This window comes from Labrus mixtus, chromosome 23 (genome assembly GCF_963584025.1).
Source record: "Labrus mixtus chromosome 23, fLabMix1.1, whole genome shotgun sequence".
In the NCBI taxonomy this organism is placed as follows: domain Eukaryota; kingdom Metazoa; phylum Chordata; class Actinopteri; order Labriformes; family Labridae; genus Labrus; species Labrus mixtus.
Genome location: NC_083634.1, coordinates 20202865 through 20223024, shown reverse-complemented (window position 1 = coordinate 20223024; position 20160 = coordinate 20202865). Strand labels below are relative to the sequence as shown.

Below are 20160 nucleotides of genomic sequence, written 5' to 3'. Positions count from 1 at the left end.
CAGAAATGTGCTCAAACTAGGATCAATATTGGAGATGCTTTTGAAAAATGGAGAGAGGTTAGAACACAGAAAGGTTTACAGACCCATGCAGAGCTGGATAAACACTGAAGCTTCAGAGTCCACAACAGGGACTGCATCACCAATTTCAAACACTAGGCGTCAGAGTTACATAATGCTCCTTTAAAAATAATAAATGATTGCTCTGTATCTTTGGAAAGCTAATTTGTGGAACAGAAGCATTAAAAAAGACAATTCTATGAGACATACAGTATGAAGATTCAGTCGTACGATGCAGACTGCTCTGCTAAATATTTTATTTAAAGAGAAATCAGAAGATGACACACAAACACAAGGCTGGGATAAAAACAAAAACTTGCAATAAATTTTATTTAAATTCTGGCCTGAATCAGAACACGTGCAACAACTGAAACACAGAAACAGCATGGCATCAACCCGCCAATTGTATTTACACGTGTATGCATTTCTATGTTTGCGTGCACAGGACAACAACGCAAACGGACGCTCTGTAAAACAATTAAAATAGCAGAAACACACACAACACCATGTCACACCCTGTTGTCATCGTAGCTGAAGAGTTGACATGGCCACAGACGCAGCGGATCGTTACTCAACTCTTGCAGTCTCTCTGGAAGGATCTGAACTATTAGCTCCGTTCTTCTCCGTTATGCCGATGACACCCTCTTCTATAGCTGAGGTTGAAGGCTAATTTTTTTTAACGTTTTTTGACTTGCCAAAATCGTTTAAATCCACTTACACAGGCTTTGTGTTGGTTTTTATATTTCTCACTCTATTCTCTGAACACCGTCCATGTGTTTATAGGCAGATGTTGGAAATTAAAACATTCTCCTCGACTGGGACATTGTGGCTTAAGTGACGAGATTAGAAAGTACACAGCTCCCAAATATGGCAAAAAATATGGCAGTCTGTCTACAAACACAAACAGTTTGTAGATTAATATGGCCCAGAAAGTCTTCTCCTGACCCAGAATTCACAACATAATCAATACCATAAAAAAAAAAAAAAACAGAACAAAAAAGAAACACCCGCTCATTTTCAACAATCGAATCATTCAGAAAAACGAGTCAAACACCGAATCAAAATAACACAGGGGAGTTATAGACTGAGAAAAGGTAGGATTAAATTAAATTAATTCCCAAATTGAAAGTAAAAGAAGGGAGAAAGGGTTTTCCAGAACCTTCCAGAGAAAGAGAATTAAAGTGCATCAACAAAAACTGCTGAACAACCGATCAAAACACAGCATCCCGGAAAGAACATAGAACCAATCAGACGTCATTACTGGCAGTGACACGGGGGGTCCCATATTTAACAATTTATCAAAAGTACAATGTCTATATTACATATAACTATCGAAGCATGTTACCTAAAAGACATTCATTATTTACGATTCAGAACTTGTGTTAAGATTAATCTTTTTGAGATACAGTCGACATAATTGCATGTTAGGTTCTTCTGTTTAATTAGTCGGTTGGGTTATTTAGAAGATATTCGTCCATTTGTTACAAAGTAGGAAACTTAAGATTGAACTTTTTTAGCTATTTTGGCTGTGGTGTGTATGTGACTTCAGATGCTTCTGCAGCCAGCCTCTAGTGGACACTCGATGAACTGCAGGAGTTTGCACTTCTGCTTTTGTCTTTTTCATCCCGCCAGGTTACCGCTTGGTTTATACTTGTGCTGATGCATTTCACAAAAATTGGTCGTAGAACCAAAATATTTAAACTGAGAAATACGGTCAAAAGTCAAAAGTTAAATTTTGTCCGAGTAAAGAATCAAGACAAAACAAAATGGCATCAAAGTGGCAAAACATCCGATTGTTACCAAAAGTCAACGCCAGCTCTCTGTGCTAATTAGCGTCTACTACGAGGTACTACAGAAAGGTTTCTCTTCACAATAAAAGAGTTTTTGAGAATCAACGTTGATACCTGGGGGGACCCCTCGTGCCGCGGCAGCCTCGGTCTACACAACAAAATAAAGATTCGGTTCAGTTCCTTTTCACTACTGCGGCCGCAGAGTTGCAGTCATGAAAAATAAATTAGAGAAAGAAAACAGCAAATGTGAGAAAAAAAACATGAAATCCTTAAAAAATAAAGCTTACAACACAAAGGAAGTCATTTTAATTCAAATATTTTGCTGAAAATGATCCAAGAAAAGGCAAACGTAAACGGGTCAATCATTCATATATTACAACGAATACGCTCGGCACCATTTTTTTTTACTAGTGTTTAAATTAACTAGTGTTTGTCGTCTACTAGATAACTGAGTGAACCGAGAGCCCTGAAATGTAACTGTGAGGACAGAAGAAAGATTAGGAAGCAAAGTAGGAAGAAACTTAAAAACACTTAAAATCGTTCGAGAGAAAACGGACTCAGAAGTAGGACTGGAGCGCCGACACAAAAACGGCTTTTTAATCTTACAAATGTGTACCATTTGATTTCCCCTGAGCCAAACATTTCACCGTTAAAAACCCAATAACACTCAACGTTTATCGTTTTATTTATTTCTGGGGCTGTTGGTCAAATTGGCTTCGTAGTCAACGGAGTTAAGACGTTTTGAACGCCCAAGAATAAAGTTTTCAAACAGCTCGGCGCTGGTGGTCCAGCCTACACTCTGACTCCGTTTTCTTCAGGCTACATCGACAATCAGATCCTGAATGTTTAGAATAATTTAGCTTCATATCATCAAGGTCCTTTGCGTCCAGTATGTATGTACAAATACACAAATAGTCAACAATTAAATCTGCCCGCTCAGCGCTCAATCACATTGAGAATCAACAGGCCGTGCTGTATCGAGGCGGGGGAGGGGTCAGTCTTTGCTGCTTGGCGTCTTCATTACAAAAATAAACGTCTTTTCTGGTATCAAAATAGACGACAATCTTTATCTTTCTAGTATTTTCAGGGAAGCTCACAGCGCCAGAGACACCATGACATGATCGCAGTCTGCACGCCGGTTTGGCAAACCGACGGTGACGCCAGGTGGAGCAGTGAACATGTTGAATTTACATTTTTTTTTATTTACATCCTCGGCTCTCAGCTGAACTACACTCACGAGGGCAGGGAAAGATATTTAGCGACTAACTCCTTTCACTTCCTGTGGTCTGTCACAGTTTGTTTTTGTGGCGTTCCAATGGCAGCTTAAGCTTCTCGTGGTACACATAATGCTTCTTATGTTAGCTTAAGTTCAGAGAAAAGATCCCCGACCATCAAGTAAAACATCAAAACTGTGATTGTCAGGGTTGTAGTTAAAATGGTTTAAAGGCAGCACGAGGACAGGGTGAAGGACGGACGGACAATCGGACAAGAACACAAAGAAACACCAGAAACAGGGTTCCGACGTGTCAAGCGTTACGACTCTTAAAAGACGGCCACGATGGAAGACTGATGAGGAAAGTTTTCATCTTTTTAACTTTTGGAAGGACAGTTCCATTATTTTCAAACCTCAGTCCTATCTTTTATATTCTAAAACAATTGGAAATATTCCATGGCTGCAAAGTAATCATTGGGGTTTAAAGGTGACATATCCTCCTCCTCTTCTTCAGTTTAAATAAGTCTCAGATCTCCTCAAAACATGTGTGTGAAGTTTCTTGTTCTAAATCCACTCTGATCCTGTATTTGATCATGTCTATAAACCCCTCTATTTCAGCCCTGCTCAGAACAGGCTGTTTCTGTGTCTGTACCTTTAAATATGTAAATGAGCTGTGTCTGACCACGCCCCCTCTCTGGATGGGCTCGGGTGTACTCGGTCTTTCTCGCTCCATGTCCTATTGTTTACGGTGAGAAGGCAGACTCAGAGGGCAGAACAAACACCTAGCTGTGGGAGTGTCACCCACCTGGGGGAGGGGCTACTGCCCTTTGTGATGTCATAAAGGGAAATCTCCAAACGGCCTGTTTGAGCACACATTTTCTGACCTTTTTCTATATGAAAGGTCTTTATAACATCTCTCTCTTCAAAGTTACAGATAGGAACTCTATGGCCAAAACAGTAGCTTTAATTCTCGGGGGGCAAGTTTTGAATCCAAAATGACCCGGATTAAAATATGAGAGATTTCTTTATAAACCTGTCTCGTTCTAAAATGAAGGACTGACTAAATTCCTTCCGTTGTATCTCCATTTAGCTTTTAGCTTTCTACTAAAATCTGTCAGAATCTTTCTAATCTGCTGTCAGAACTTTCCACTTCTGGTTTTCCCCCCTAACTTTCCGTTCGGGGTGAACCGCACTAAGTTTCTGTCCACAGTGTTGATGATGTGGTCATCTGGTTGAATGGACTTCATTGGAACTGACAAGGTTCACAGGCCTCAGTTTGAGTTCCCAGTCTTGGGAGGTCGACCGTTTCGTAGTTTCAAACCATGATGCTTGGATGGTTGACCATGGTTGTCATCACTCGGCCTCACCTTGGTTCTCTTTCAATAAAAACTTGTTTTCCCAGCGGTATGGGTTGTTTTCTGGCTTTGAGAATACAGAAACTATTTAGAGAGGACGACTGATGTTAATGCAGCTGAAACTCTCCTTCATGATGATGGCATCTCTTATCTAATGTTTCCAAACGTCTTAAGGCCCAACATGAAATATCTCCCACTACTCTCACATGTTCCACTTATATCGATCTGTGATTTACAGTTAACTAGCCTTTAGGAGTCTTGAGACTTTGTACGTTCAGTCAGGAGTATATCTTAGTGTCAGGTCTCTGGATGCACAAAGGAACCCTGTTTGGAACTACAAGCGAGGACAGAAAACACCTAAATCAAATACTGTCCGAGTTCTGTTAAGATAAAGAAATCTTGAATTTTACAGACAAGCTAAACAAAATACTGTGTAGTTATTGGTCAATACTGCGTCAAACTGTAGCTGTAATGCTGTCCCGATCAATCAACCGTTTGAGCAAAACTGGCACAAAAACAGGAACAATCCTCGGCCCATCGCGTGTCCTTTTGAATTAAGAGTTCCTAAACTAAAGTCAGTCACCGCACACACCAACAACTGGCAAAATCAAATGACTTAAATTAACCAGAGATTGATTCTTCCCAAATGTCCAGAACAGAAGAGTAAGTAGCCTTCCTTTCCATGAAGCTTGGAAGTGTGTTCGTTTTTGTGCCTCTCTACCTGGAAACACCAGGAAACAGAATACTCCACAAAAAGGTCCAAAGACAAGAGCAATCCTTACTGAATCAGAACCAGTAAAAATATACAGGTGGATCAAGATTTCTGGCCCGGATCGCTCACAGATACTTTTAAAACACACAGGTTGTGTGTTTGGAGTTCTCAAGGATTCGCCGAGATCTCTCAGATTCGCCAACGATGGGAGATCGATGTTCTCTGAAGAGTTCATCCGTTTTTTTTGGCAGTTGAGTTTCTGCGGTTCAACCCTGTTTACTCGAATAAAGAGGCGAGATTCCCATCCAATCTTTGGAAGTCCATCGAGTCTGGAGACGAGTTTGACTATATTTGAAATGAAGAACCAGGTTTTATTTGAATCCTTCAGGTTTAAGAAGCTGGGAACTTTATTTCTAGAAACAGAATGGACTCAGGGAAAACGTAGGTCAGGACATCTAGGGAAGCGACCACAGAGGGGTAGACGAGTTATATCCCATGGAGCGTTGGTTCATGTGGTTAATCCAAGGAGAGACGAGGGAAACATTACGGTGAACTAGCTGGAAGACAACCACGGTTGGTCCTGGTCCATCCTCGCCAAGAGTGGAGACGAAGAACAAAGCCAAAGGTCAGTCAGTATTCTTGGAGTCCAGATCCAAACCAACCCACAGAGTCATCCAACTAGCGTCCAAAGTGCCATGACAGCATCTAAACCCAGCAGGGCCAAAGTCCACTTGGGGGCCATAGATTAAGGTTTGGTTCAGCAACGTCCAAAAAGAGATACCTGAAACCGTCATGCTGGAGTCTAGTGCGCTCAGGTTTGGTGCTGATCTGGTTTCAGTCGGGTCGTCCGCTCGAGTCTTTTCACAAATCTAAGTCCAGTTTTGGCTCTTGGATTCTGGTTTGGTTCTGTCTGGCTCCTCTCAGGACTTGTCCCCGAGCTGAGACGGCTCCATTGGCCCCTCCTCGTCTGAGAGACCAGTTTCCACGGTGATGACCAAGGAGGCAACGGAGGCGCTGCTCGCCATTGGCTGCAGCTCACCTGAAAGACGGAGGGAGAGACGTGAGAAGAAAGACTCAAAACAAGACCTGGTTTACTTTTCACCAGGCGGTTATAGTTTGTGTTTTTAAAACTTTTTCAATCTATAAACCTTTGTCATGATTTGTGTTTGGATCAGCGTGCAGCAGCTCCTAAAGGTCAGAGTTTATCATGTTTATTATGGGATTATTCGACTTTGTCTGTTTTTTTTAGTGCGGCGAGAGGAACTGAGAGGAAACCAACGAGATACTGATCATTGATCAAAGAGCCGATCGACATCCTAACGACGAGATATTTCATGTTGAGTCTAAAAGTCAAAGTTCAAGGTTTCTTTGAAATTTGTCTCGGATACTGGGAAGTTTTAAAAATGAATTATCACCCAACATCAAAATAAACAATAAATAAAACATATTCTGTTCATTCAGCTCATGTTCCCTTATTAAAAAGCTTAAAGATGTCGAATAAATCAAATTATAAATTATAACTCACACCATTATAAAAAGTTGACTATTCAGTCCTGAAGGAAACAACAAATTACTTCTTTATAAATGTGATATTAAATATATTATAAACATTTTATATCTCTGGGTAATTACATTTTTACTTCCTGTTTCGTTCCTCTCTGATTCGCCATAAAAACATCCTCATGTTGAAGACATTCAGCTTTAAAGTGTAATGTAGCCAAACCACCACCAGGTGTCAGTATAACACCACTTAATGTTTCACTGAAAACCAACGACCATCCCTCCTACACGGCGTGCTTCTCATGTCTCTCAGTTTTCATTTCCTCGCTCCTCACTTGAACCGGACGTCGCCTCTGAGGAGCGAGGATGGAGGAAACGAGAGAGCGGCCAGTGTGTGTGTATGTTACCTGTGTGTGTGTGTGTGTTACCTGTGTGTGTGTGTGTGTGTGTGTTACCTGTGTGTGTGTGTGTGTGTGTGTGTTACCTGTGTGTGTGTGTGTGTGTTACCTGTGTGTGTGTGTGTGTGTATGTTACCTGTGTGTGTGTGTGTGTTACCTGTGTGTGTGTGTGTGTGTGTGTGTGTTACCTGTGTGTGTGTGTGTGTGTTACCTGTGTGTGTGTATGTGTTACCTGTGTGTGTGTGTGTTACCTGTGTGTGTGTGTGTGTGTTACCTGTGTGTGTGTGTGTGTGTGTGTGTTACCTGTGTGTGTGTGTTACCTGTGTGTGTGTGTGTTTGTGTGTTACCTGTGTGTGTGTGTGTGTGTGTGTGTGTGTGTTACCTGTGTGTGTGTGTGTGTGTTACCTGTGTGTGTGTGTGTGTGTGTGTGTGTTACCTGTGTGTGTGTGTGTGTGTGTGTGTGTTACCTGTGTGTGTGTGTGTGTGTGTGTTACCTGTGTGTGTGTGTGTTACCTGTGTGTGTGTGTGTGTGTGTGTGTGTGTGTGTGTGTGTTACCTGTGTGTGTGTGTGTGTGTGTGTGTTACCTGTGTGTGTGTGTGTGTGTGTGTGTTACCTGTGTGTGTGTCCGTGGTGGCTGTCACTGGGCTGTCTCTCAGGGTGTCCGGGTCCTGGTAGTCCTGCGGGAGTCCCACCCGTCTCACCCCGGGGTCGAGCACCACCGAGGAGCCTCCCTCGCTCAGCGTGCCGTCGCTTGACGCCCCGGACACCACGGCCTCCAGTGCCAGGGCCCCGACCCCGCCCACTCCGACTCCACCGCCCCCGCCAACACCACCCAGGGCGAGGTCGTAGTCCAGCGGCAGGTCGTCCAGACAGTCCGCATTCAGCTGGAGGAGAAACGTCCGTCAGAAAACATGTTTCAGAAATTCAGACGTTTTGGAAAAAACTGAAGATGAAAAATGTATTTAAGTCTCTTAAATTAAATTCTTAAATCTAATGGTCGTTAAAGCGTGTCGGACTCACAGCGATGCCCAGAGCTTTGAGGATGTTCATCTTGCACATGGGACACGTGCGATGATCGAGCAGCCACGGGTCCACGCAGCTCTTATGGAACAAATGTCTAAAAAAAGAGAGAAACAAACCAAGAGGTCGATGAGTTATTCTGCCGACACATCAGAAACAGGTGGCTGGACGACCATGTTTAAGATGGTTTTGTTTTGAGCCGTTACACAGTCTGTGTCAGCATGCTTTTATTTTGAAAAGCTCGTGTCATAATCTTTGCTCGTCTCTCCTGGGGGAACAAAACGCCGGCTGCAGTCGATCAGAGTCGTAGTGTCGATCATTACTTTAACAGAAACTCAAAGATCTGCTTTGATGATGTAAAGAACAGCTCTTCAAAAAGTCACCACGGGGTTAATAAACCTCACGTCTTGTTTATGGCCGAGGTTTCAAACCGCTTCCTCGTCTTACTTTGAGGAAAGTGAGTTTTTATTGTTTTGATGGAAAACTTTTGGAGAACTTTTCAACACGAGGAACTAAAGAAACATGTTCAGTAAAGAACATAAAAACTGGACAGATTTGAACAATCACAGGTCTTTGGAACCCGGTGTATTAAGCCCGGCTCACTCTGCAGGATAATCAGGCCGCTTTGACCTCTGATTCTTCCTTCCTGACAATCTCAGGGTCTCTCCCGACTCGAGGCTGCTCGGACCGGATTCTCTGTTCAGATGATCTCGTACTGTGAGCGGTACAAAGACCCAATCTTAACGTCCCCGATCTGCCCGGTGATCGTCGGGGACGCCACCGATTTATTTCAAACATGTTTGATATTTAGAATTTAAAAACTTGACGATTATGTCATGTGTGTGACTACAATATAATCACGAGAGACAAGGGAGGACTGTAGTCATGGCGACCAGTGGAAGGAAGCAACCCGGCGTTTTTCTGTCTTTTTTTTTTACTTTTCAGTACAGATCATCAGTGCAGCACTTTTCTGAAACTTGTCTCCATATATCTACAATTGTATCAACTTTTCTATATCCTACAACAACTTCACTTCCTTCTCTTTCACCAACCGTCGTCCTTTGTTTTTTTCAAATGAAACTTTATTAACAATTGTCAACGCTCCGTCCCGATTTCACTCGTAAAGTGTGAGCCAGGCTTAATATTTTTAATACCTTTTTTTTTGTGTCCTGTTCTGGAGCGACTGATATACCGTTACTTAATGCTGACACACGCTCCGTCATCACACCTTCATTGATTCTTTAACTGCAGCTGTTCCTTTAAACTTCCTGAATCCTGCAGCTTTCATCCCTTTCATCTTCCTCACTTCAAAGCGACATGTGGGACTCTGTGGGCGTGTTTACCTGCAGGGCAGTATGCGGACCACGTCGTTGGGCTTGTAGCCCTCGATGCAGACGGCACAGTTGTCGAAGTCGGCCTCCGTCTCCTGGTCGCCTTTCCTGATGGTGCGAACCTGCAGCTTGCTGATCGCCTTCTTCGCCGCGTCGCCAAGACGACGCTGTTGGGGAAAAGAAGGAGGGGGGGAGGCAGATGGTTTGGATCTTTGATGTTTGAAGCTCCTCAGGTAAACATTCAGGACGGATCACAACAGACCAAACAAAAACCTGCTTCCTGTTCTCAGAGGGTCCTCCAGATCTCTACTTCTTCTTCTCTGATTATTTTATTTGTCACACAGACATGCCGATGATGTCACTAAACCTCCTGATGTCACTGAAAGCTGCAGATTTATTCAAGACTGAATCAAATTTCTCTGCATGTCCGGAGATATAAACGCCATTTTAGCCTTCATTGGACAGGACAGAGGAAGAGAGACAGGAAGTGTGGGGAGGAGAGAGAGAGGGGATGACATGCAGCAAAAGGGCCGGGGTCAGATTCGAACCCACGGCCATTGCAACGAGGACAACAGCCTCTGTGCACGGGCGCTCAACACAACCACTAGGCTACCTCGGAAAATGTTGAGTTAAACCAGCTAGGTGAGAGTGTGTGTGTGTGTGTGTGTGTGTGTGTGTGTGTGTGTGTGTGTGTGTGTGTGTGTGTGTGTGTGTGTGTGTGTGTACCTGGTTGCGGTCCCGTGCGTTGGCGTATCGGAACCTCTGGATGTAGTAGAAGACGAGCCAGGCGAGTGAGATGATCATCAGCACGATGAACGAGATGGACACGAACACCACCGACGTCCTGCTCACGTACTTCTGCAGGTTCCTCGTCCCGATGGTGATCGTCATGGTGACCGTCACGTTGCGCTCCAGCAGCGACACCACCTCGCGTCCTTTGGGCTCCGGGATCATGATGGCGACCACCTCGCCCGTACCTGAGGAGGGGAGGAAGACACAGAGCATTATTACACTGGTTTTAAAAAAGAAACATTGGACAGAATTAAAATGATGAGAAAAGTCCCTCCTCTTGTAGATTTTCCCTTCATGACATCACAAAGGGCAGTAGCCCCTCCCCCAGGTGGGTGACACTCCCACAGCTAGGTGTTTGTTCTGCCCTCTGAGTCTGCCTTCTCACCGTAAACAACAGGACATGGAGCGAGAAAGACCGAGTTCACCCAAGCCCTTCCAGAGAGGGGGCGTGGTCAGACACCGCTCATTTACATATTTAAAGGTACAGACACAGAAACAGCCTGTTCTGAGCAGGGCTGAAATAGAGGGGTTTATAGACATGATCAAATACAGGATCAGAGTGGATTTAGAACAAGAAACTTCACACACATGTTTTGAGGAGCTCTGAGAATTATTTAAACTGAAGAAGAAGAGGAGGATATGTCACCTTTAATGTAAACATGTTGAATGTAGCAGGAGGAATTTATCTCCAGTGCTAAATAAAAGGTTCTCAGTGAAGCTCAAGGACTTTATTTCCCCACACAAAAAGTTCCTGGCAGTACTTTCTGAAAACACGGGTACTTTTGGGGTTCTGATTAAAACAAACGGGCCTCATATCATCACGGTATTATTCCTCTGTCTTTGATTCGAGCAGGTTGTATTCACTTCAATGATCCATTGAAAATCTCTACTCATCAACGCCCCCCCAGCCTCTCATATCACCATGACGACCACCTCCTCGCCCACCCACCAGAGACTCTAAAAATAAACAGTAAACCCAGACGTGCCCGATGACGAGTCATGAAGACGTGTTCTGTGTTCACAGTGTTTATTATAAAGTATTAAAACAGCTGACCACGTGATAACAGCAGATTAATAAAATGTTATATTAAATAAGTGAGTAGGGCTGCGAGTTATTGTAATCAAGATTAATCACTGAATTTCAATAGTTAACTTTACTTCCTGGTTTTATTTTGAAAAATGTTGTTCCTCTCGGACCGTGATGCTACATGTTGACAAAGCTGATGTAAGCCAAATCCTGTCTTGATTCTGATTGGTCAGTGACGCAGTTCCAAAAGTTAAACTGTTAACATCTAAGCGTGCAGTGACAAAAAACATCAACAACGGCGAGGGCGTTTTAGAGCTCAGGAAGCAGCACCACAATGCAGGTTGTCCACCTTCAAAATAAAAGCACCACATGTTTTAATGTTTGAAAGGGGAAACTAAAATTCACAGAGCAGAGAAGTAAATATTTAATGGATGCAGCGTGGACAGTCGGCGTGCAATCGTGTGCGATGTCGACACGATATCCAACATCTGCGTGGTGTTAGGACGCGGCGTGACACGGCCTCAACCGTTTCTGCAAAATGTGGCGTTAAGATTTGAGAGAAAATGAGGCTGAAAGTGCCTCATGAGAAACATAAAGAGATAAAAAGGGAAGCAGCAAACTTCGGTTCACCACAGAGGGTCATCAAAAGTTAGACGGTCGTTCATGTAACGCTAAAGAGCGAGTCAACGGAGTGGCGTTAGCCTCGAGCTACAACCAAACATCAACAGCTGCTGGTTGGGACGGTGAAACATCACACGGTCTCTGTCTGAACACGTTCTCCTTCAGCCCTGCAGACGTGAGGAGGACGAAATGAGAGTCTGTGATGTTCAGGCCGTTTGTTCCTTTGAGGTCGTCCTTGTGACTGAAACATGACGGACCTCGAACACCAAACACCCCGAGAGGAAGGGAACGTGAAAACAGGAAGTTAAAACTGCTGAGAAGTTTTATTTCAAACATTCACCATAACGGACGGTTTTATTAGAAACTCTTCAAGGGGAGAATGAAGCCATGAGGAAAGAAAGTTGGTGTTTGTTCCTTTGAGGAGCAGAGAGTCCGGGAATGTGGCGTCGTGTTGACGCACGTTTACAACAAACGAGACGCACACGGTGACACACATTCTCCTGACGAGCTGACGGAAGAGGTTTTTAACTTGTTGTAACTTTTTTTTTTACAGTTTTTCACAAACACTGATGAAGACGTGGAGCTGAATCACATCTAATTGATTGTGTATCCCAAAAGTAGCTTTTTCCCTTCTGCTGTTACGGTCACCTAGCAACGTGCGACATTTCTTTTTGCTCGTGTGCGCATCTCTTCTGCAGAGCGCCCTACTCGATGTCGAGGGCAGTGCCCACCGCGTCCTGAAGATTTGGTTTTTTTGGGTGTTTTGCCTCTTTTAGAGATAGGACAGTGGATAGAGTAAAAAACCAGGGAGAGAGAGAGAGAGATTATTCTGGAGGAAATGAAGACTCAACTTCGGGTGTGCTGGCTGTGTTTGTGTGTGTGTGTGTGTGTGTGTGTGTTGGCTGACCACAAGTTGGATAAACTCCCCGCGAGGCCTGAACTGAACTCGATTCAACCTCTCCAAACAAACAGAGACACTAATTGATTGGTCTCAGTCTAAAAATAAACCCGTGGGATCAATGTCACACACACACACACACACACACACACACACACACACACACACACACACACACACACACACACACACACACACACACACACTATGTAGCTTTTCAGTGTTTAGCCAGCTCTGCACTGGTCTTGAAACCTTTCTGTTTCAGCTTCTCAAATGTGAAGACGTGCTGCTTCTTTCATCTTGTATGAAAGTAAAAGTGATGAACATTTGGTCCTGTTCAGATTTTAGGAGCGTTTAAGGATTACGGGGGTGGGGGGGGGGGGGGGGGGGCACAGCAGACCTGGAGGAGTTAAAATAACTCGTTATAATCAGAGTAACCGTTAGTTACTACCCTGGACCGGCATCATAATCACAACGTAGACACAAAATCTAGAGATCATCTGGATCCAAACACTCCTTTAGTGAAAGTCCCTTAATATAAAGAAGGAAAGAGTTCACTGTCGGCTCATAAATCAGATCAGGGATCGAGCAGAAACGTCACACACTGACCCCGATGTTGAACATGTCAGGAGGAAGTTGATTTAGAGTAAACAAGCTGCTGTGGGAAGTTTGGGGATCCCTGAGGGGGCCGACAGAAACAGCTGTGAGAGAATAACAACGTCTTCCTCCTCACAGAGAGCAACAACACGTCTGATGTTACATCAATCTGCAGCAGTGAAGAGGTCCGGCAGCGTCAGAGACGTGCACTCAGCAGTTTGTCTGATCACCACATCAGACGGATCGACACCGTCATGTTTCACAGCTCACTGACTCAGCAGGAAACCTCCGAGCAGAGCTGCCACCGGATCATCGTCTATGCAGATCAAAAACGTTCTCTGAACTTGAAAAAAGTCTGAGAAGGATAAAATAAACGGTCAAAGTCAACTCTTCAGATCACAAACGTTGTCTGAACAATAAGCAGGACACTGAAAGACCTTCAGTTTTAAGAATAAACATTGGAGAAGATCAGAATGTCTTCAAACGTTTCAGCTCGATGTTCTGAACGTCTGTCCAAATACTTCACATCTTCTAACAACCTCCAATCGTGTCGCTCCTTCATCACAACCAGGAAATCAACCAACAAACATCCATGTGTTTTTATTTAACCGTCCTGAATCATAAAGCTCGCTGCCTGATCACTTCACACTAACTGTGAAGAGAGCCATCAAAAAACATCTCTTCAAAGTCGTCACATCCACGACAGGTTTCAGCTCAGTCTGGAGGGACTTAGGTTGGGAACCGGAGGTCGTCGGTTCAAGTCCCCCTGAAAGCCAAGTCTGGTAGCTCGAGAGGTGCAAGGTCACTTCAGGCACATATGATGCTGTTTGTGCATGTGTGTGTATTTACATCTGTGTGTGCAGCAGGTCTCAATAACAGAACCTGGATGGGGCATGGTGATGAATTAAAGTTGTAAAATGGTATTGTAAAAACAATACAATGACACTGATCAAGAACTACATCTACTTCATAAGAAAGGTGCAGGAGAGGAGTGAATCCATCAATTATTGCAAAACGTATTTGTGCAATTTAGACTGCATGTGTTTGTTTGCAATTTTTTGATACTCAAAAACAACAAATGATGATGAATATTAGATGCATAGGACTTAAAATCTTTTTGCCATGGAATCGAAATCGTTTGATTTAGTTTTAAAATCTTCTATCACAACAATCCTCGTCCTGAGCACAAGCAGCCCTCACAGTAAACCAGCAGGATGTTGATGTTTTAACGTGTTACACTGCATATAAATGACATTAAATAAAGTAACATTAAACAGTACCTGAATGAGGCATGGTGATGGTGTACATTAAACAGTACCTGAATGAGGCATGGTGATGGTGTACATTAAACAGTACCTGAATGAGGCATGGTGATGGTGTACATTAAACAGTACCTGAATGAGGCATGGTGATGGTGTTAATATTAAACAGTACCTGAATGAGGCATGGTGATGGTGTTAACATTAAACAGTACCTGAATGAGGCATGGTGATGGTGTACATTAAACAGTACCTGAATGAGGCATGGTGATGGTGTTAATATTAAACAGTACCTGAATGAGGCATGGTGATGGTGTTAACATTAAACAGTACCTGGATGAGGCATGGTGATGGTGTACATTAAACAGTACCTGAATGAGGCATGGTGATGGTGTTAATATTAAACAGTACCTGAATGAGGCATGGTGATGGTGTTAACATGAAACAGTACCTGAAAGGGGCATGGTGATGGTGTTAACATGAAACAGTACCTGAATGAGGCATGGTGATGGTGTTAACATGAAACAGTACCTGAATGCGGCATGGTGATGGTGTACATTAAACAGTACCTGAATGAGGCATGGTGATGGTGTACATTAAACAGTACCTGAATGAGGCATGGTGATGGTGTTAACATTAAACAGTACCTGAATGCGGCATGGTGATGGTGTTAACATTAAACAGTACCTGAATGAGGCATGGTGATGGTGTTAACATTAAACAGTACCTGAATGAGGCATGGTGATGGTGTACATTAAACAGTACCTGAATGCGGCATGGTGATGGTGTACATTAAACAGTACCTGAATGCGACATGGTGATGGTGTTAACATGAAACAGTACCTGAATGATGCATGGTGATGGTGTACATTAAACAGTACCTGAATGCGGCATGGTGATGGTGTTAACATTAAACAGTACCTGAATGCGGCATGGTGATGGTGTTAACATTAAACAGTACCTGAATGAGGCATGGTGATGGTGTACATTAAACAGTACCTGAATGCGGCATGGTTATGGTGTTAACATTAAACAGTACCTGAATGCGGCATGGTGATGGTGTTAACATGAAACAGTACCTGAATGCGGCATGGTGATGGTGTTAACATTAAACAGTACCTGAATGAGGCATGGTGATGGTGTTAACATGAAACAGTACCTGAATGATGCATGGTGATGGTGTTAACATGAAACAGTACCTGAATGATGCATGGTGATGGTGTTAACATTAAACAGTACCTGAATGATGCATGGTGATGGTGTTAACATTAAACAGTACCTGAATGATGCATGGTGATGGTGTTAACATTAAACAGTACCTGAATGAGGCATGGTGATGGTGTACATTAAACAGTACCTGAATGCGGCATGGTGATGGTGTCGTTGACATTAGCAGAGCCCACGTTGAAGATGACCACGGCGGACGCGTTGTGGGCTGCAGCGTGGCGGATCTTGTCCTTGTAGGTGCAGTTCCCCCGGGCTATCAGGGCGATCCAGGCCCCGCTCTGAGTGGGCACGGTGAACCGGCTGTTCGGGTCGCAGGCCTGCCGGTCGTGCGGGGCTGCGGGCAGGACCAGCACTCCTTTGGCGTCCCTCTTCGGGGAGTGCTCCCCGTACCGGCCGCACTCCGTCTTCTCCGTGCGCAGCTCCGAGGTGGCCGGGTCCACGTAGGTGATGTTCACGAAGGCGGTGTACCACTCCTCCCGCTCGGCCACCGTGAAGTCCAGGCACAGGAGGTGCACGAAGCAGAAGGAGAGCAGCCAGGTAGAGAGGGCCAGGCTGCGGCAGGCCGCCACCAGAGAGCCCGGGGCCATGCTGAGCCTCCCCGGTGAGATCAACAACAGCAGACGGTTACTCCACCATGCTCCCAGCCCGCAGAGCAGCACTTTATTTAACCCGTTTTTATCTTAAACGTCGAAACCTGCTCCTCTTTCTCTCTATTTCAACCGTTTTTTCTTGTTTACCCGCTGCTGCTCGTCGCCGCTCTCAGCCTACCGAGCAGCTCTCCGTTAGCCGTCTGCAGCATCTCCAACCGTCACCGACAAAACCAAACAAACAAACAGCTCCGTGGACGGTTAACGGCAGAGAAGAGAGGACCACACTCTAAATAAAACACAAAAACAGCGAAATAAACTGCGCCACAGAGTTAACGAGTAATGATGTGTTAAATATTTACAGCTAGCTGAACAGGTTAGCTAAGCTGCTTTGTTTTGACTGGGCCTGCTGTGTGAGAACGACCGTTAGGCGGAGAACGGTAAACATTCTACATCCGGTTATTAATTCCAAAATAAAATACACCACGCTTCAAAGTAATAGCTTTTATTTTCTTCATTTATTCTCTGCCTTTATTTGAATAGTAACTTTAGTGGCGATATCTATAGTTTATAAATAACAAAAATTCCAAACAAATTATAAACTTAACACAAACTCATAATAAAGCCACTGAGGCACCTAGAGGGTGAATCTTACGCAGGATATATTAATAAGTCCATTGTCCAGATCAGGGGTGGGCAACTGGCGGCCCCCATCAACCCTCAACGTGGCCCTCAGGTTAATTTTTTACACATCAATTAATTGGAAACATGAAGAAAACATGATGAAATCTGCCATGAAATCATGAAAACCAGAAATATGTCTATAATAATATTTGATCACTGGTATATGTTGAGTTAATTTGAGAGATAATCGACTGTAATCGTTTAATTTGGCCCTCTGGCAGTGAGAATTAAATGAATGTGGCCCTTGCCGTCACCAAAGTTGCCCATCCCTGGTCCAGATGACGATTGAAGATGTTAGGGTGGTTTATTTTATCCAGAGAAGTCAAGCAGGCAACAAACAACAAAAAAATGCTGCTGTCTCTCTTGCCCTGGCTTCCTGGTAAAAAAACATTAACCCATTAGGTGCCTACCTGAGTCTCACCTGGATACCTGGCTATATAGACACACCCATGTACAGACTCCACCCTTATGCCCCAAGTAGCAAAATAAATGAATGGAAATAACTCATATGAAACAATAATAATCAAAATACCCCGAACATAATCGAATATTCAAATGTATCCCCAAAATATCCCAAAATAAGAATATAGACTTTCACTTAGTTTAGGAACAGTGAATAGCTGTAATAGTAACTAAACCCCCAAACCAACTTTTTACAGCTGTAAAGTAGTGTTGTGGATCAATTCAGGCCCAAATCTCAACATCTGAGTAAAAAGTATTCTAATTCACACCAGGGGAGTGATGTCGTCCTGAATATTCAGCACTGCTGTGATTTCATGTGTTCTGATCATGTAAAGATATGTCTCTTCAGAGCATATTGCACTCCCCTGTATTCTGCCCCCTTATGGGGTAAGTTAAAAAAATCAAGTATGCACAGACTTCAGGTTGCTTACAATGATTGTTTTAGGATCTTACTTAAAAAGCCAAGGTGGAGGAGTGCAAGTGAGCTATTTGTGAATGTAGGAGTTAACACCTTACAAGCTTTATTGAGGAACCTTATGTACAGATTTAAGAATGTAATTATAATGCTGCTGTCGAACCCAAGTTATAGTGCAGTACGCTACCAGTCATACCTTTGGAGACATTGGTATGAGAGGCGGGAATGTTTATATTCTAATGTATATGTGTGTTGTCTATTTTTTGTATTGTATGTCTTTTAAAATGGACCATGAGTCTAATAATAAAAGTTGATGATGATGATGATGATGAATAAAAGTTGATGATTCCACCTGAAGAGAATCACAGCAGTGCTGACATCCAGAACATCTCCACCTCGAGTGTCAGACTAATTTTATACAACAGTTATAAGAGCAGGAAATATAGAAATCAACAACTGATTATTTTTTAACTCCACCAACTTAACTGAGACTAGACTGTTGCTAAGCAACCCGAACATCCTGTTGGTTTCCATGGTTACCAAAGAGCAGGTACTCTGTAGTATAAGCCTTTACTTGTCTGTCAACAGAAATTAAATCAGTCACCATGTTGTTTTTAATCATCCTCTCGGTGGCATGTATTACCTCAGAACTCAAAGTTTGATCGGTTGTAATCATTTTATTCTGAAGGATAAAAACTATTTTTACGGTTGTAATGTTTCCGGCTTGACGTAGCTGAGCGCGCAGGGATCGTGAGCGGCGCCACCTGGCGGTCCGGCAGACAAACAGCTGCTCTACACCTGAACAGTACAAGACTTAATATGTTTACTGGATCCGAGCTTTATATTGAATTTAACAATTCCAACCCCTGAGAGGAGAGCTGACAAACTGTAAACCAAAGCAGTGGCTCAAAATGTGCAAACCTTGCAGTGAGAGGTAGGGGCCCCATAGGGAGGTTCCCACCTCTTTATTTTTTATGGGGATAAATCAGTACAAACCATAAATGTTGGTGAGTTTCTGGGACATTATCTGAGACATACTGTATTGTGGGGATGTGTCAGAGGGAGGTGGTGGGGCCCCCTAGAGGTTTAATTAACGACTGCATCAGTTAATACAACAGACTGTAAATATTCATGTTTGAAGCCAGTTCAGTGTGTGCCGATCAAGATCTAATTTACATTTTTCAAACCAGGCTGTAAACATGTTAATCTCTGCTGCAAATTGAATGGGTGTGTATGTGACTTCCTGTGCTTCTCCAGCCAGCCTCTAGTGGACGCCCGTGGAACTGCAGGATTTTTCACTTCAGCATCAGCTTCATGTTTCAACACTGGAGCCGCTGGGTGAAAACATGATCCATTTGGGTTAATAATTAATTTGTGACAGAAATAAAATCCAGTCGTCGTTTATTTCTGCAGAAACATTTTTGTAAATCAAACAGCAGCAGTGAACATGGAACAAGATGAAATAATATTTTAAAACACTTCACAGTTCATGATTAAAACAGTCTGACAATTGAAAAATAAATAAAAGAACGGAGCGAGTGTTCATCCGAAGCTGCCGTCTGGAGGTCGGTACAGTTTGGGGAAGGTGAGGAGCTGAACGCCGCTGAAGGCGAACTTCCTGCTGCCCACGTTCTTCTGCACGTTCTCCATCCTGCAGCCGTCCCTGAGCACGCGCACACACACACACACACACACACACACACACACACACACACACACACACACACACACACACACACACAGACACACACACACACACACACACACAGACACACACACACAGAGACACACACAGACACACACACAGACACACACACACACACACACACACACACACACAGACACACACACACACACACACACAGACACAGACACACACACACAGAGACACACACACACACACACACACACACACAGACACACACACACACACACACACACACACACACACACACACAGACACACACACACACACACAGACACACACACACAGAGACACACACACACACACACACACACACACAGACACACACACACACAGACACACACACAGAGACACACACACACACACACACACAGACACACACACACAGAGACACACACACACACACACACACACACACACACAGACACACACACACACACACACACACAGAGACACACACACACACACACACACAGACACACACACACACACACACACACAGACACACA

The 20160-nt window shown here is 43.7% G+C and overlaps 2 protein-coding genes across 2 annotated transcripts in view; both read right to left on the bottom strand.

The window, feature by feature from the left end:
* Nucleotides 1-370: 370 nt before the first annotated feature.
* rnf150b (ring finger protein 150b) lies at nt 371-16826 on the bottom strand. The gene is made up of 6 exons (XM_061031923.1): nt 15929-16826; nt 10104-10354; nt 9390-9544; nt 8047-8143; nt 7640-7910; nt 371-6166 (listed from the first exon to the last, which is right to left on the bottom strand). The coding sequence occupies exons 1-6, from the start codon at nt 16383-16385 to the stop codon at nt 6048-6050; spliced, it is 1350 nt and encodes a 449-aa protein (XP_060887906.1). The 5' UTR covers nt 16386-16826; the 3' UTR covers nt 371-6047.
* A 3107-nt stretch (nt 16827-19933) lies between these two features.
* Nucleotides 19934-20160, bottom strand: part of LOC132958952 (type II inositol 3,4-bisphosphate 4-phosphatase-like) — a 31355-nt gene continuing 31128 nt past the window's right edge. Inside the window, exon 23 of the mRNA XM_061032029.1 lies at nt 19934-20160. This exon is cut by the window's right edge and continues 945 nt beyond it. The gene's annotated coding sequence lies outside the window, so the exon portion shown is untranslated.

Excerpts from the sequence above, each read along its gene's own strand:
- rnf150b (XM_061031923.1), bottom strand. The coding sequence starts at position 16,385 with ATGGCCCCGGGCTCTCTGGTGGCGGCCTGCCGCAGCCTGGCCCTCTCT. Across the intron at positions 10,355-15,928 it reads CATCACCATGCCGCATTCAG|GTACGGGCGAGGTGGTCGCC; the intron begins GTACTGTTTAAT and ends TCCCCTCCTCAG. Across the intron at positions 9,545-10,103 it reads ACGCACGGGACCGCAACCAG|CGTCGTCTTGGCGACGCGGC; the intron begins GTACACACACAC and ends TTTCCCCAACAG.